At 51.6% G+C, this 17,105-nt stretch overlaps 1 protein-coding gene and 1 long non-coding RNA gene across 6 annotated transcripts in view; one reads left to right on the top strand and one right to left on the bottom strand.

Moving 5' to 3' along the window:
- Window positions 1–17,105, top strand: part of ZBTB16 (zinc finger and BTB domain containing 16) — a 203,118-nt gene that overhangs the window by 83,035 nt on the left and 102,978 nt on the right. For all 5 annotated transcript variants that reach the window (XR_010407106.1, XR_010407105.1, XM_064577416.1 and 2 more), the window contains one exon: window positions 11,059–11,156. Coding sequence is in view for 3 of the 5 variants with exons in the window: in XM_064577416.1 (XP_064433486.1) it covers window positions 11,059–11,156 (98 nt within the window). In the remaining 2 variants the exon portion in view is untranslated. The remainder of the gene's footprint in view (window positions 1–11,058; window positions 11,157–17,105) is intronic.
- On the bottom strand, window positions 7,372–10,584 carry LOC129046384 (uncharacterized). The gene is made up of 3 exons (XR_008507569.2): window positions 10,449–10,584; window positions 9,605–9,967; window positions 7,372–8,212 (listed from the first exon to the last, which is right to left on the bottom strand). It is a non-coding gene; the product is annotated as an uncharacterized LOC129046384 (long non-coding RNA).

The following is a 17,105-nucleotide window of genomic DNA, read 5'->3' as shown; positions in this document are numbered from 1 at the left end:
CTTGCCCGCGTGCATGCCCCCCCCCCCCCCACAGTCCCTCGTACACCGGGTGCGGACACCAATTGCAAGCCTCCTCTGTGTGGCTCACCCTCCCTTTGCCACCAACCCCTGTCCTTTTTCACACAAAGCTCCCTGTTGGGAAAACTCATAATTTTTACACCACGCGGTCTTGACTGGCCATTGCTGGAATTACTATCTCTTTGAAGTGCTTTCTGCTGGGGCATTTACAGGCCGTTTTAATTACCTGCAGCTTGCGAGGGGCCTTGCTCCGTCCCAGCCTTTGTTTGTTTGTTCTTTGCAAGGAGTCTGTGCAGAAAGGAGTACGGCTGCCTTCTTCTACAAAGAAAGAAAGGGGGCACAGAGAAGTTTGGGGAGCCCATCACACAACTTTTCCCCGGAGCCTGCTCCGGGACCCCCTACCCCGTCGAACAAGCTGGGAAAGGGAAGCCGGCCCTTGCTCCAGGCTTGTCCACGCTTCTCGTGGTTTCCAGTGCCGTGAGCCTCTCTCCTGTGTGTGTGTGTTTTGGTTTTAAGTATTATTAAATATATTTTCAAGCTTCCCGTCACAAGCAGCAGGGTTGTTAGATAAAGCTCCCCTCAGTGCTGACCAAATCAGAGTCATCTGCCACTGAGCTGGGATCCTGCACCTATTTTTTCAACTAAATCTGTTTAAGGAGTGTGTGTTATTACATTTTTGAGCCTGGACATGGGGTGGAGGGTAGGGGTTGAAACTGCATGCGAAGGCAGAAGGTAGCACCAGCGTTGAGCTGTCTGGGTTTTTCCTTTTCTTGTCTTAATTTTTCATTCGGTTCTCTCTCTCTGGAATGAACTAAATATAAATAGCCTTCTTTGGGATTCCTGTTAAACACAAGTGTGGCATGTCACGTCTGTAGACAAAGATGCTAGTTTACCGGAGGAGCCTTGGAAATGTTTCCCTTTCCCTGCTGGCTTCTACAGCAGAAGGAATCTTCATTCATATTTATTCATTTAGTCCAAAAATGTACTGAGAAATCGGAACCCTCATACATTTCTGATGGGAGTGTAAAACAGTGCCGCCTCCTTAGAAAACCGGCTGGCCGTTAAAAGTTTGAACGTAGAGGTACCAGATGACCCAGAGTTTCCACTCCCAGACCTATACCCCAGAGACGTGAAATTTATGTCCTTTGACCTTATTACAAGAGCAACACAAAGCTATGACAATAGTCCTTATTACAAGAGCTGTTACAAAGCTGTGCCCTTATTGTAAGATCAAACTGGTAAGCAAATGTTCATAGCCACATGATTCACAGCCAACAGGCAGAAACAACCACATGTCTATTGACTGAGGAGTGGATACATGTGTTATATCCATACATTGGAATATTATGTTGCAATAAAAAGGAAGTAGGGACACCTGCTCCCACATGGGTGAATCCTGAAAACATTAACACGGGAGGCCACGCATACTGTACGATTCCATTTATATGAAATGGTCGGAAGAGGCAAATTATGGTATGTGGACATCTCCATGAAGGTTACTTGAAAACAAATGTGGTGAAAGCCTGTTCTGTCCCAGGCGCTGTGCCAGACCCCGAGGATGCAGGGGGCCTGCAGTCTAGGACAGGTGAAGAACACTGGTAGAAAACCCAGGGCATGGCTGTAAGTTGGGTTAAGTGCTATAAAGGAAACCGATCAGGTGTGGTAACGCAGAGTAGTACTGATGTGGAAGCCACCTAGATGGACTGTCATTCAAGTGCAATCTTACTTTTCCAGAGCCCGGCACACACAGTTGGTGCTTCCCAGGGGGAGAGTAAAGAGTGCGCAGCAGGGGATGAGGGTGGTGTGCCTCCTCTGAGGTCTTCTCTGTAGGTTATAAAGTTGCTTCGAGACTCAGCCTGTCTGTGGTCTCTGGGTATGCTCTTAGTGTCTCCTTCCTGCTGGTGGTCTACCCATGCCTTTTACTGGGAGGCTCTGGGAGGACGTTATGGGCCAGATGGATAGTGTCTCTGCAGGTGGGTATGTGTGAATGTGGATCCTGAGGTGAGCATTCTGGAGACTTCCACCTGCTTACATGGGAGAGTGTCTCTCTTGGCCTCAGTTTCCTCATCCACAAATGGGGGCAACACTCTCTTTCCCAACCACAGGGTGGTTGAGGTGATTCTCAGCAAGCCCTTTCAAAGTCAGATGCGATCTGTAAATGCATTAGCATTATTGTTCTAACACCTCAGTTGACTAGGTTTCTTTTTTACATTTTTCTACAAGAAAAATGGGCAAAGAGGTAGATATCTATTGTGTTTTTACCTTTTCCTTCATTACAATGACAGTAACTTCCACAATGGGATTTGGTGTCCATATAGGTTCATCTGCCCAGTCTCTCATCTTGGGCTCATAACTGATGTTGGGCATGATGGCTCTCACAGCTCAGAATCCTCATAGAGAAGTGATTTAATTTTCAGTGTACTAAAGCAGAAAGAATGAGGCAATATCCATTAAGGAGGTTTTCAGAGGGCTTTAATTCGAAAGGAACTTTCTTAGGCCCTTGATAAACCTCGGGTATTTCCCACAGTCTCCGAGGACCCATGGCTGGGCAGTGGGATTTGAAGGTAGCATTTCGGCTTCATGGCTGAAGTGAGAGCATGTAAAAATGAGCCCAGATTACCAGGAAACAAGGCTGCCTCCTCACGCCCAGGCAACGCAGGAAGATAAAGGAGGAATCTGGAGCTTTTTGAAAACAGTTTTCCCAGAAATTGGAAGCCTCTTATGGGTGTGAGAGAGAAAAAGCAAAAACCCTGCTCATCCATAACCATAGTTCAGTTCCCTTATAGGGCCTTTTAGGATCTGCAGAGAATATTTTGGATTTATTTTTGTTTTCCTTGGGCTGACGTCACGAAGCATGCATCATGGTGCCCTGTTTTGGGTTTGGAAAAAGCTCTAAGAAGCCATAAATCTTAAGGCATTTTACTGTTTTTCCTCTTCCCTTTTCAAAAAGCACAACTTTTCTGGTTTCTTAAAAAAAAAGAGAAAGAAAGAAAAAGAAAGAAACCTACAAATGTGTATATTGATCCCTTTCCCTCAGATCTTAACTGCCCAGGCTGTAATACCTTGCTTACATCTGCCAGGTTTTTTGTGCAGTTTTGCAACATCTCCTTAATCCAGTGAGCATAAATAGAACATTTCAATCATATTTGGCTACCAGGAACTTCGCAGATAAGCACACTAAGACCTTGTTGAAAGAGACTGTATGAGATTGTGTGTGATAAGATCATCCTATAGCCCGGTGCACAAATGAAAAACTTTTGTTCTTGGTGAAATTTGTTGATAGAGATATTTCAAATAAATGACTTACGGGAACTCAGTATTTTAAAACAAAGGACCTGTTACGTAACGGCCCAAAGCCCGGGCCTCCTGGTGCTCAGCGGCCATGAAGACCCTTCTCATGGTAGTCGCTGCAGGGAGATTAGCGTGCCCCTTTGTCATTTCTGACATGGTATTTTAACACTCACGCGGACAGCCTTATCGGAAAGCACTGTACTTGGTGTGGTTATGGCCTTGGGAAGTCCTATTGTCCTGCCCCGTATTTTCAAGGTTGGGGACAGCTTCTTCCACTCAGTCAGCTCCAGGTTGGCCTTGATCCCAGGCCAACACAGGATACACGGTCTTCTTCTAAGAGCCCCGTGGAGGCCTTCTCTTTTGGACAATAGGGACGACTGTTCTTGGACTGATAGATGTTTGTGTGCATATGTGTGTGTGTTGGAAGTGTTTTTGTTTTTTTACCTCTATGTTTTTCTTTTTTAATTCCCTCCCATGTTTGTTCATTCATTCAACAAAAATGCACTGAGTCCCTCCTATGTTCTGGGCTCTGCTCGACGATGGAGGCTGAGGGGCTGAATCTGGGATGGATCCTTCAGGAAGGAGCTTATAATCTGGTGAGCATAGGCCCCTGTCAGCCCCACAACCTTCCAGTGTCGTAAACCTGATTGGAAAGGACCTAAGAAATCATCTACTCAACCCTTGCGTTGCTGCAGAGGGCGTAAAGTGCAATCTCCAGAGGGTAAGTGGTTTGACCAAGGTCATCTGATGGTTACCGGCAGAGCTGGAGAGAACCCTGGGAGTCCTGCCCCTAGAACAGGATCTCAGCCAGTGTGTTACACCTTTATTCTCGATTCTTGAGGAGACATGCCTTCTCTGCTGTTCTCTACCCCTCCCTTTAAAAGGCTCCAAAGCAACCGAATGGCCCCAGTTTTCCAGAGCTCCGCTGGCCTGGCTTCCCAGGAGAGGGGCACGAGCCGTGCGTCCTGCCACCCCCGTGGTGCAGCATGGAAGGCGTTAACCAGCACTCTGTTAGTTCTGGCTTGTGTTTTTTAATCTGTTGTTTGAAATCCTTGCCTTTTATTGGTATATTTACTTTACGGCATACATAAAGAGCTGTATTAAAAAATAAATTGTGTTGTAAAAGCATTCGGTAATGTTTATTAATATTGACTAGTCAGGGAGCAAGGAACTCTATTGCTACAAGGATAATTTGTGGTAATACCAGCTAAGCATTCACAGCTTGTCCAATGACTGTCTAATCTCAACATTAAAAAAAAAAGTGGGTAAAAGGATAATTTCCCTTATGCCTTGGGAAAATGAAAGTGACCCCCTCCCTAACCAAGATTAGGACTATTCTTTCTTTTCCGCCCCGAGGGTTCTGGGCTTCTCCTCACCGAAGCTGGGCAGTCCCGGGCCTGGATTTCAGTGGTCAGGTATCCCTCTGTCTTGGGATGGTTGGCGACTGCTTTCTTAGCAGTAGCTGCTCACATGCCAACTCTAGGTGTCTGCATCGGTGCTGAGGGTTTGGAGGCAGAAACTCTATGTCCTCAAGGAGCTTATAGCTTTGAAAAACTTAAAAATGGCTTAGTCCTAAGTCCTGGCCTTGATATTCCAAGACAGTACCTAAGGAAAATGATACTGGGTGTGACTAATGACCCACTCGGCCTGGAATCTGTCCCTGCTGGTGACATTAAGAGACATTCCTTGGGACGAGATAATGTCACCCTTAGAGGGTAGGGAACCTTCCCTGAGTATCCCAGATGTCCTGGTTTAGGGTGGAGGTCTCTAGTAGAACAGGTTCTGTTCGGAGTAACCCTTTCTCACAAAAAGGCATGTGTAGAAAGTACAGAAGATTGGACTGAATTTGGGAACACTTTGAAATCCCCCCTGGGAGTTGCTTTTGGGTGTAAATTCTTGATAGCTTGATAACTTTTCATTCATCCCTTCTTAAAAGTGGAGCCCAGAATGCATTGGCTATTGGGCCTTCCTCTTGCCGTTTGAATTAAAGGGCAATGGACATTGAAGATATGTTTTGAATGTAAAGTTCTTGGAGAAAAGAGTAAGCCTGCTGCTGAAATATGTAAGCGCTTTCCTCTCTTGGTTCTGTTTCTTCTTGGAGCTGTGAGCAAGGCCAGGGTGAGGTTCTCTGACCACGGGGCAGCTCTGTGAAGGGACCTGCTTCCTACCATGTCCACGTGGGGACACGCGGCAGCATGCCAGGTCCTGCTCAAGAGAGGAAGGGGCGAGGGGAGGTGAGATAGTGGCTGGGTTCCCATGGTTAGAAGAGGATCTTGGAGAACATTGATTCCCATGTTGGCAGCAGACTTTTGAGAGAAGAGGGTCATTTAGACCTTGGTTTGACTCTCAGAATGTCCTGTTTCATCCTTGCCTATTCTGAGTACCCCTCAGAAGCCCTGGGTAGGTCAAGCTGATGGTCATGGGATGAGAAAGCAGAAGGCCCTGGTGTTAGGGTAGCTTCTGCATGTGGGACGGCTCAGACTGAGGAGAGGGTGAGTTGGAGGGACTGTGAGGGCCTCACTGGCCAGAGCCGGTATTGGTTCAGGGCATGGGATCAGTTAAGCTGAAAACAAGGAAAACTTTACCTTATAAAAACCCTTAATAGGATGGAGCCCCCTCTTTATTTTTCAAAGATGGGTAGTTCTGTCCCACTCACTTGCCCCATTGACAGACCCTAGTTCTCAGTGCTGGTCTGCCCAGCAAAACTCACAGGTCAGGCGCTTTCAGATCCCCAGGAGGAGAGGGAGGGAAGGAGAGAGTGTAGCCCTTGGGTTATTGGAACCGAATTCTGTCTCTAAATCTTCCTTGCCCATTGGTCTACTTTGATTGCTCTTGTCTCTGGCGAGAGGAACTTGGGAAGAAATGGAACATTGGCAATCTGGGGCCTGGAACCCCTCTCTCAGGCAGGCCTTGTTGCCGGGTCTCCCAGCATCTCCCCTTGGCCCTCAGCTCTGTGGGATGGAGACGGGCTGAGCTTTTCCTGCAGACAGTAGATACAGAAGGTGCTCTTAGGGAGCCCTGTTGTGGTCGGCTGTGCCTGGAGGCTGAGGGTGAGGAGGATGGAGTATGGCATGAGTCTCTCCTGGCTTCTACTCTTTCTGCTGTTGTGGTCTAGGCAGGCTGGGAAGAAGAAGGCCCATCTTGAGAATGAGCGGTTGGGCTGAAGCTCAGGGTTTCTGTGGCAATGAGAGAGGCATTGGCCTTCCTCATGAGGACTTAAGGACCCACAGGACAGAGTCCAGCCCCGGGTTGGAGGTGCCCATGAAGCTCTTGTGCTTGGAATACCGTTAAAGATGAGCAGAGGGATGCCTCAACCCCACGTTAGGTGGAGGAATTTCTTCAGCAGCATCGAGCAATCCCTTCTAAAACTAGGCCCTACGAAGAAAAGAGACATCAACATGACTTCTGCCATGATACAGTGTATAGTCCAGAGCAGACAAAATCCGTGCTTTGTCAGCCTTCCAGCAGCACGGAGATGGCTTGATGCATCTTGCTAGCTCAGTTGGACTAGCGAGGGTTGTGTGGTTGGGATTCAGTGAGAAGGAACGCGTCTTTCTCTCAAGTTACTTGTTAAAAGGTTCAGATTTGCTTAGTTCTAATTTCTCATAGTGATTCAGCTCCCTTGAGAAAATAGCTAGAAACCTGCTAAAGGTTAATTTTTTCTTTGTCTTTTTGGACATAATTGAAAATCTGTTCCGTTCATGGTGGGTTTAGCCAGTGGGCCAGTGGGGGCCTGTGGGACAGCGGTACTGCTGGGGGGGTGGTGGGGGGTGCAGGGAACCTGAGCCCACTTCCCAGGAGCGTGTAGCGGGGACCTGATGGGACCTCCAGCAAGCCTAGAATGGGGGTGCCCGGGCCATGCCGGAACTGGGTTACTTTCAAGACGCTGTCCAGCAACGTTGCTGCTTCTCAGAGAAGGGGGTGTGAAAACCAAGGGAGTTGTGCCCTGTGGAGCCGGGCGACCTCAGATGGCCATGAGCAGCTGGACCTCGCAGACAGACAAGACCAGACTGGGAAGTTAGGCGCGTGTGCTGAGGAAGATGGAGGTGGACAGGATTTCCATTTTATTTACTTATATTTATTTATTTATTATTTATAAGATTTTATTTATTTGACAGAGACACAGCGAGAGAGGGAACGCAAGCAGGGGGAGTGGGAGAGGGAGAAGCAGGCTTCCCGCCGAGCAGGGAGCCCGATGCGGGACTCGATCCCAGGACCCTGGGATCGTGACCTGAGCCGAAGGCAGACGCTTAACGACTGAGCCACCCAGGCACCCCTAGAATTTCCATTTTAAAAAACAATCCGTGGCATAACATCGTGGGAGCGGCAGTGGGGGGCTGTGGTCTGCAGAACAGAGAGACCATGAGTTCATACAAATGTACACTTTTGCTTGGAAACCAGTTGGAAGTCTGTGTCCTCGCTGGTCATTCTGCAGACAGTGCTGTAGCGAGTCTGCTCGTAGCCAAGTCTCTTGAACGCACTCAGATTCTTCTCCGTCATTTCCTTTTCCTGCGAGTTGGAAGCGTCCACCTTTCCACATCCATCCCTTGGTGTTCTGAATTACCGGTAACAGAGGACAGGAGCCAAGCCGTGCTGGGCGCTACTCAACTCCTGAGCTTGTGAAGTGCTCCCTTTTTCTCTTCTGAACTTGGTGAGCATCGCCTGTGTCTCTCTGCCAGTGGGGTAGGACCTCTGTCCTTGTACTGCGTATGGATCATGTGGATGCCACACACCCCCTTTGCAACCTGTGCGGGGCACTGAGTTCGTGGGTCAGGTACAGGGCAGGGTCCTCACCCCAACGATCAGACAAGATAGGACATCTGTGTCTTTGAAGGCTGGGAAATATGTGGCAGCAGAGTGGTTCCAAAGAAAGGCTATTGATGGGTTCCAGAAGTTTCTTTCCCTGAAAGATAGACCACAAGTGAGTAAAGGAGGAAACTCAGGTCGTCTGGCTTAGAAGGTTTTAAAATGAGTAGATTTCTGGGCTTGGGTGTCAGTTTTTGCTTGGGCTGTCTTCGCCTGACTACCTTGGCGTCACGGGACATCACAGTGGAACATGGCTCCGAGAGAATAATAGTGCCCCATAGGGGAATTCCTTGGAAGCTAGGTAAAGGGATAAAACGTAGGTTCCGTAAGGGACCAGAACCTTAGAAATCACCCACATCACTTTATACATGAAAAAAATGCAGAGAAATTGTTATAGCATGATTTGTCCAAGGTCATAAAACAAGTTAATGGCCAAGTCAGGCTGAGGATCTGGGTCTTCTGGCTGCTCGCCTGGCATTGTTCCCCATACCCTGTTACCCCTGTAGTAAAGGGCAAGACCTTTCACACCATGCTGATCCAGTGGGCCAAGAAAGCCACTTTCACCATTTGCCAGGCAAATCCATTCACATTCAGAAAAAAGGCAGTATGGTTACCCAGAAAGTGTTCATTGGGGTCTGGATGGAGAGATTTGGTCTAGAACCTTCGGGGCGAGGAGATGGAAGTCCAAGGGTGTGGTTGGGGATACTTATCCTGGTGGTAGCTGCTGATGCTGGAAGACTGGTCACCCCAGTGTCCTTCTGCTGTTAGTCCTCCTGTCAGCCACCCCCCTCCCCCCCAAGAGGTGGGCTTCCCTGGAAGCTAAGAAATCACTAGGGAAGAAAAGATGAACGTGAATGCGGTGGAAACCCATCACTGCCACCCACCACGCCTGACCACGAATGCATACAAGAGGCTCCCCTGTCGAACCGTTTTGTGAGGGGAGCTTTTGCTACTTCACAGAACATCTCTTAGAAAAGCAAACATCTGCCACGCCTGGGTAAGTGACAGGAAGACTGTCTACATGTGTGGACATGCACCCGTACACACTCAGTTGCCTGGGCGCATGTCTCAAAGCATGGATTGCCCAGAATGTTCTCAGGACATGTCCCGGTGTCCAGCATTGTGAAATATATTTGGAGTTAAGAATGTTCAGTTAAAATGTTCTGTACTGTTACTATTTGTCAATTGGGTTGGATCAGCCATGGCCTGGAGTGAGATAATATGGGGGTGGGGTGCCCCTACAGTGTCAGGGATGAGGGTGTGTATGTGAGTGTGAGTGTGTGTGTGTGTGTGTGTGTGATTGAGAAATTATTTGTTGCCTTTGGCAAGGAAGTAAGGGAAAAGCGAGCAAACAAAACAGCATGATTGAGAAAGAGTTCCGTGAAGGGGCCTGGGCGTGTGGACACGGCATGCGGTCTTCAAGCCACTGTGGCCCATAGACTGTGGCACTCGGGAGGCTCACCTGGGGGCCCGCATGGTTCTGACTTACCACTGGGTTCTCATTGGGGGATTTGGAAGGTGGTGGCAGCGGGTGGCCCGGTGTAGTTGTGGTGGCCTGGGCTCCGAGGCTCAGATCTGGGTGCTGCTGGCTTGAATGTAGAGTACTTCCTCTCCGCACTCAGGGTTTTATCAGCATCCGTACCAGCTGCCCTCCAAACTTCTACTGTGGTCTCAGCCCATCACCGTCTGATCGCAATAGGTTGGTGCTCTAAGGGAGCCTTGTAGGCTCTACTCCATGCCGTACTGTCATCAGCTCCTGTCTCTGGCTGCCGTTGCCTGCCCTGTTCCTCGGGGCAGGGCGCAGAGACGGGGGTGGAGATGGATCCTGCATCCGGCAGTGGCAAGTCAGGGCCTGAGAACAGGAGTGTGGGTGGGAAGAAAGTCAGCATTCCCGGCCAGATGGCCCACACGCCAGCCAACAGCTCCGAGCCTCAGCAGCCTGCAGCGCACAGACCATCTTCCCAGCGCCCAGCTCTGCGCTAGCCTGCCCACTTCCCTGATCGGACCCAGCTGCACCGCTGGCCGCTGCCAGAGCAGGGGGTCTGGGGGGAAAGGGTCAGAGTTGGGATAAGGGCACAGCTGGGGGCTGGGATTGTGGCCGCTTGTGAGTGGGACCTCTGTCGTCCTGGGGTGATCCTCTGTGTCAAGCCCAGCTCACAGAGTTGCAGATTAGGTGTGCGAAAGCACTTGGAAAGCCTCACATGGCATTTGTAGAATGATGTTACCTGGTTTTCTTGCACTCTTTCTCTCTGTCGGGGCTCAACCTCACGCCAAAAAGCAAGGGAAGACTGGGGCGGGGCCTCGGGGGAAGGGCATGCATGTCGGACACTCACCGTAGTCCTCAGAACATCTGGAGGAGTCCATAAAGCCAACGAGTCCTTCTAAGTGGTTCAGAACCTACTATGTGCCAGTCACTGCAGTGGGAGCTGGGGACACGAGTCAGGAAGGGACGGGCACGGGCCTCCTGAGTCTGGCGGGGTTCTGGCGGTGTCTTGGGGGAGCTGGGCACGTGCACGGCTGCAGCACAGTGAGGCCTGATGTGACCGAGGTCAGCAGAGGCCTGGTGGCCTCCACGGATGCTCAGTGCCAACTCACCAGTGACCATCCCGTGCTGCCTCCTTCTGGCCCCGCAGTTGGCTCTGGCTTTTTCCCCTTGGTCTCTGTGCCAGTGGGTAACGCAGTAGGAAGTGTCCTGTTCTTTAGCTCTTGGACAAGCCCAGCAGGAGACTCTTCCTTGGCAGCGGTCCATGGGAAGAGGGGCGCGCTAGGCTGTCTGAGCCTATAGGGATGTCTCCATCAGTGCCCGTCTGCAGCAGCCGTGCCTGCCTTCTCCCTCCCTCCTGCTCACCTGCCGGAGGGGTGGCTGTAGAGCCCCCAGGTGCGGGTGGGCTTGCCTTCCAGCCAGCCAGAGCAGCCCCAAACTATCTTCTCCTCTCCCTACAGGAAGCTGCACAGTGGCATGAAGACGTACGGGTGTGAGCTCTGCGGGAAGCGGTTCCTGGATAGTTTGCGCCTGAGAATGCACTTACTGGCTCATTCAGGTAGGCGATGCTGCCCTGACTGGCCCATCTGAGCGCAGGCAACTGCCTCCGGCCCGCTGTCGCCCCCACTCAGAGCACGGATGTCTCCGCTGCCAGCCGGGGCCTTCGGGCCGCTGCGTCCCATGGATGCTCCCCTCCAGGTTCTTGGAGCAGAGGGCCCATCCTGATGGTGTGACTGTCTGCACCAACCCATCCTCGTGTTCTCTTGGGTTTCCCAGGGCATCGTGGGCACCCAGTGCCCTCTGTGATGGACTTTCCAAAGTAGATGACAGTTCCATCAGCACGACAGTGGTATCATTCGGTTCTCGAGGGCTAATGAATCTGACTCTTGGGTTCTCGTTATACAGGAGCCTTTAATAGATCGAGAAAGGTTGGAACACCGACTAGTTACAGCGTGCTGTTTTTTGCAAGTTAGATTTATCCGTTTCTAGTGGGGTCGGCTCTGTGGCTGCAGGGAGCTACGCCTGTGTTTGGGCAAAGCTGCTCTGCCCCGTGAGGCGTGGGAAGTGGACAAGCACCTGACATCCAGCCTGCCCGGGTAATCTTGGTGGAGGGTAGGATACACACCAGGTCTAATGATGCTGCTTTGAGGCGAGGGGGTCACCTGCGTTCAGTTGTAGAGGCCTCCAGACTTCCCTATGGGGCCAGCACTCTCTTCCGATGCCCTTGCCTTTCAGCCTTGGAGTCCTATTTTGAGGGAGCGGTGAGGGCCATCTCCTTATGGTCACGTGTTGACCTCCGCTGTCCTGGTCCGCGTGGCCTCCCACGCCTAGCCCTACAGCATCTGTGGAATGCGCGTGGGCTTTGGGGCTGGGCAGGTGTTCAAACCTTGTCTGTATCTGACACTTGGCTGATCTGTCACCCAAACCCCGTTTTCTGCATCAGTGAGGAACAGGTGTTGCCTAGCTAGCCCATATCAGTTTTCTAAAGAATCCGGTGACAGAATGTATGTCACAGGCCTCTGCATACACACCCTGGCATACAGGTGGTGGTCAGGAAATGTTGACTGCCTTTGCTTCACCTTCCTCTTCCCCAGTTCCGCAACTGTGACCCTGAGGCATGTTCCCATCACTTTACTCCAGAAGCTTCTATCTGGCTGGCTGTTTGCCATCTGCCGTCGCACTGCCCAGACAGTCTTGCAAGTGCTGTTTGCCGCTTTTCATGCTTCAGCCCACCACAGTCTTGCTGCAAAGCCTGTGTGACTCTGCACGGCGTGGGATGCTCTCTCCCTGGCCTTCAGGGTGCCTCCTAAAGTTCCCAAACCTCTTCTTGCTTTCCATCCTTCTCCCTTCCAGGTCTGAGGATTGTGCCCTGTGAGGTGGCTGTCTGTCTCAGCATGTATAATCGGTCCCCACACCTTTGTTCCGTTCCTCCTCCCTGGGGGGTCACCCACTCCCACACCTTGTTCCCCTACACCATCCTCATCCTACCCACCTCTCCCACGTTGGCCTGGAGTCCTGAGTCCAGAACCCCCTGTGTCCGGAATCTGCTTGGTACTCATGGACTCCTTTTGTTCAATTTTTATAAAGAACATGCACCTTGTATCTTTTTGCCTCCCTTCAGTATAGTAGGTCATTTGGGGTTCAGTGTGGGGTTTCAGAGCTGACTGCCAGCCAGCTTGGCCACCCCCCAAGTGCAGAGAGGGGGTCTTGCGTTTTATGTATTCCCTGCTGCGGGCCCCTGTGTGGCCTCTCACTGTGGTGCTGGACACTTCCATGCGGGTAATGCACTTCTCAGCCTGTGGTTAAAGCAAGGGCCCACGCCGGAACTTGGACCAGTGAGCATCCTTTCTCCTTACTTGTTCCTTGAGTCCAGCGCTCTAGCCAGACTCAGCTACTTGTTGGTTTGTGCTCTGTGTAGACGGCCACAGCTTGCTTTCCGAGCTCTGTGGCTTTGTTCAGCCTAGTCCCTCTGCTTGGAATAACGCTTCCCTAGTCTTGCCAGATTGTCTAAGGGCCCTTATGCAATGCCATCCTTCATCCTTCCCCACCTTCAGCCGGGAGCTGTCATGCCTTCTTCTGGGTGTCCGTATGTCTTTATCTGAAGCTCTCTGGGCACAGTCTTTCCTCTTTGTGCTCTGGTTATTTATGGACGTGCCCCATCTCCCCTACTTGGAGTCAGGGATAGAAATTGGGAAACCTACCTCCTGACCATGTACGTGGTCTTGGGCAAGAAACATAAGCTCTTCTGTATCCTCATCTGTAAGATGGCAGCACTTAACCCTCCCTCAGAGACATTGTGAGGCTCACATCAGACCTTAGCCCTGGGCCTGGCACGTGATTGGCTCTCCGTAAATAGAATTTCCTTCTCGCTTTGTTCCCCTGATAGACTGTAAGCCAGTAGGGCCAGGGTCTGTCCCCGTTACGTGCAGCACATTGCTGGGCACATTGCTGGAGTCGGATGAACAAGCGCAGCTGGGGGAGCGTGTCAGGGGAGCTCCAGTCTCCCGCTGGGTCCCTCCTGCAATAGGAATGGTGTAGACTGTTTCCCAGGGGTTCACTGGGGGGCAGCCAGGAGCCCCCGCCCGCCCCCCCGGCCAGTATTGGCTGTGGGTGAGCCAATCTCAGCCACGGGGGGGGGGGGGCGCCAGTGAGAGCGGCAGAGGGGGGCGGCATCACTTGCACATGTGCGGGGGGGCCCAGAGCCCCCAGTTCAGACCAGGTGAGTGGCTTTGCACCCCCCCTCTGGAGCCAGCTGCTGCCTGAGGACGTGCACTCCCGTCCTGGCTGAGATGCCACTGCGGGGTCCTGTGGTCTCAGTCTGATGCCCCGGCAGTTTGGGGAGCTGGGTCCTGTCTCCCTAGGCGCTCTTCTCCATACCTCTCTTACTCGATACTGACATCTGATTGTGCCGAGTGACTTGCCTCTCTGAAACGCACTTGCCAAGGCCCTTGGAAAAGAGGATTTGGTGACGGGGGAGGTGTGAGGGTCATAATCGTGCTTTAATTCACCTTTGCAGGTCGCTCATAGCCTTCTTAGACTCGGATGTTTCGGTTCTGTCCGGCTGCTTTCTGTCTTCCCGCATACCTCTCACCCCCGTGCTGGGATGTCTTGAAAAGAAAGTAGCAACAAGGGCTTAGAGAGGCTAGACCACTTCCTGAGCTGTTCGCACCCCCTGAGAAGCAGTGACGGCCCCCGGGGGGTCGGGGTTGGAGGGCTGGGCCGGCCATGCCAGGCCTTCTCTCGGATGCCAAGGCAGAAGCAGGGTTCTGCACATTCTGACTCCTCTCCCAGGGGCACGATAACAGAACCCTGGGATGTTTCAGAGGCGACCTCGGTGAGATGACGCGAGATTTTCTTGCCGCTGGGTTTGGAAGGCTCCCTGGTGGGAGCCGACAGCAAGCACGGCCCCTGAGGGTGTGCAGTGCTGACCCACTTTACAGACCGTCGCCCAGGGTTGGAACTGCCCTGTAGAGCCCTAACAGAATAATCGGTGTTCCAGAACCCTGGGGACCCTTTTTTTTTTTTTTTAAAGGGGCAGGCCCTGGAGGAGTGAGCCTGGGATCTGGGTGTGGGTCGCGATGCCCCTGGCTTCCCCGAAGTGTTGTTGCTGCCCTCGGGCAGGTACGTTCCTTCTGTTTTCTACTGCTCGGAGGAGCTGAACGGGTGCTCCCCGCTCACTTCCTTGCTCGGCGAGCTGGCTGCCCCCACCCCCTCTTGGCTGGCGTGGCCTGTGTTTGTTATTGTAGTTCTGGCTCGGGGCCAGGCCTGGCAGGGAGCCAGCCTTGTGGGTACAGTGTGTACAGTGACTGCTGAGCCAAGTTTGTCATCATACACGATTAATTTCTTTTTTTTTTCTCCTCTGGTAGGGGTGGGGTGAAGGAGGAGGCAAGACAGGAGTCTCTCGGTGCTTGAGAACAGGCCACGCTGAATTTGCGGAGATGTTGTTTGGGAACGGGTGAAACGCTCTTGCTCGTCCTTCCTTCTGGGCTCGGCCCCCTTTCTCACGTTGTCTTCCTGTCCTCTGCATTTCCCTGTCCAAGGAAATCGGCCTGTACGAGGCTGACGATGTGAGGTTTTATTTTCAGTGACTCGAATACTAAATTTACGCTCCTAAATCAGTTTTCATTGTGTTGAAATTGACAATTTGTTTAATTAGAAGTTTGCCCTGGAGGAGGCCCTTCTTGGAGACAATTCTTTCTTTCTCTTCCTCTCTCTCTTGCTCTTTTTTTTTTCTTTTTTTTAAGACCCTAAATGGTAGTAGTGAATGTTCAGTTTAATTGAAGTTTTTATTTCGATTTGAATGCGTTAACTAATCAAGTGTTTATGAGATATACCTGATGATAACAATAAGTTTAAATTAACAAACAATAACCTAACTCATTAACTAATGAGACTGATCCGGCTATGCCCTGCATTCTCAGAGGTGGGTTTGGGAAAAGACGTGGTCAAGTGGAAGAGTGACCACCTGAGATGCTTTGCAAAGCTGCTCCTTCTAGAATGAGAACGTGGAGTGCAGGATTGTGGCAGCGAGCGGGGCAGGCATCCGAGCCCCTCTGCATCCTAGGGTCACTCTGACGTCTCCGTCCCCACCCTATGCAGCCCCATCCCTTGTGGGAATTGGTCCCAAAGCATCTACGACTTGCTGTCTCCTTGTCACTCCTCGTTCTCACTTAAGTGGTGATTCCTCGCTCTGGGATGTGCATGCGGAGACCCCAGACCCAGGCGGTGACTCGGGTTGGTTCTGGGATTTGCTGGTGTGAGGTTTCCCATGAGGTAGGATTTCCCACAGCTTGGCTCCAGTACTGGTGGATTAGAAGTGAGCACACCCAGAACGGCTTGCTCCTGTTTTTGACTTGACTCCATGCTATTTAGAGGTTCACATGTTTCTGTGGCCTGCCCCTGTTCTGGGGGTGTCATTCATTTTTGCAGCCAGCACTGAGTGTGCCTCAGGTTCTGTGTACTTAGCCCTGGAGAGAGCTTACAGCATCCCTGCCCTCGAGGAGCTTAACGTCCAGTAGGAGATACTTGCTTATAAAGTCATGATCAAAGACAGTATTGTGCACAAAGCACCAGGAAAGAATTCTAGGAGGAACCCCCCGGGGTGGGGGGCGGGGGGGAGGGTGTCCCTTCTAGAGGGTGGCAGAACTTAAAATGGCTGCCGAGAATGGACTTTTGGAAGGAACTGGTAGCGGAGAGGTCCAGGCCACCACGGCAACATGCGTGGTAGCTGGGGTGTGCAGGCTAGGTCAGGGGAGGGAGGGCAGGCTTTGGAAGGGGAGGGACGAGGCAGGATTGTGGGGGCCTTGAGTACCCCACATTTACCTGCAGCACTGGAGAGCCACTGAAGGATTGAACGAGGGAGTGACACTTGGTTATTTTTTTTCCCGGCAAGGAAGGACTGTGGGCTTTTTGATGTACACTAGCCTGGAGTATAGGATTTCTTGGACCCCCTTGGAGAAGCGGTGTGCCTGACGATCTTGGGGCATGGTTGGAGGATAGACAGGCCCATGCCTCTAGCCCTGGTTAGGGGGGCCTTTCTTTGGGAGTCCAGTCCTGCCAGGGGTCGGTCCCCTGTACTCAACCCTCCTGCCTTTCTTCGGGGGCTGGGAGCCGTGGCTGGGAGAAAACTCCCCTGGTTCCTGTCTCTTCCCCATATCAGAGCCACCGGGAAGGAATACGGTCTTTGGCTGATGGATTTTCTGATTCCAGCGGCAGCATGGGGTGGCCAGGGCATATCATCGGGGGCCTGGGTCATCCGTCTGGCAGGAAAAGGGCTGGAGGGGTTGGGGCCAGAAACCAGATTAGCTCTTTCATGCTTTCCCCTGTCCTGATCCAGTGGAAGGGAAAGAAGTTATGAGATGTCAAAAATCTATGGATTGTCCTTGTTCCTTTTTTTTTTCTTTTTTGGAACACTTAGCTTTGGGGTTCAGGGTCCTTCTTCCTAAAGATGGGGAAGCATGGTAGCTGGGAAGTTCCCTGTGGTGATGAGGCGTGGTCCCCATTCTGA

The sequence above is a fragment of the Mirounga angustirostris genome, unplaced genomic scaffold (genome assembly GCF_029215605.1).
Source record: "Mirounga angustirostris isolate CCGP_5_RB_7025 unplaced genomic scaffold, mMirAng1.0.hap1 SCAF_13, whole genome shotgun sequence".
NCBI lineage: Eukaryota > Metazoa > Chordata > Mammalia > Carnivora > Phocidae > Mirounga > Mirounga angustirostris.
The sequence above is the reverse complement of the archived record's forward strand: the minus strand, read 5'-3'. Positions and strand labels throughout refer to the sequence as shown.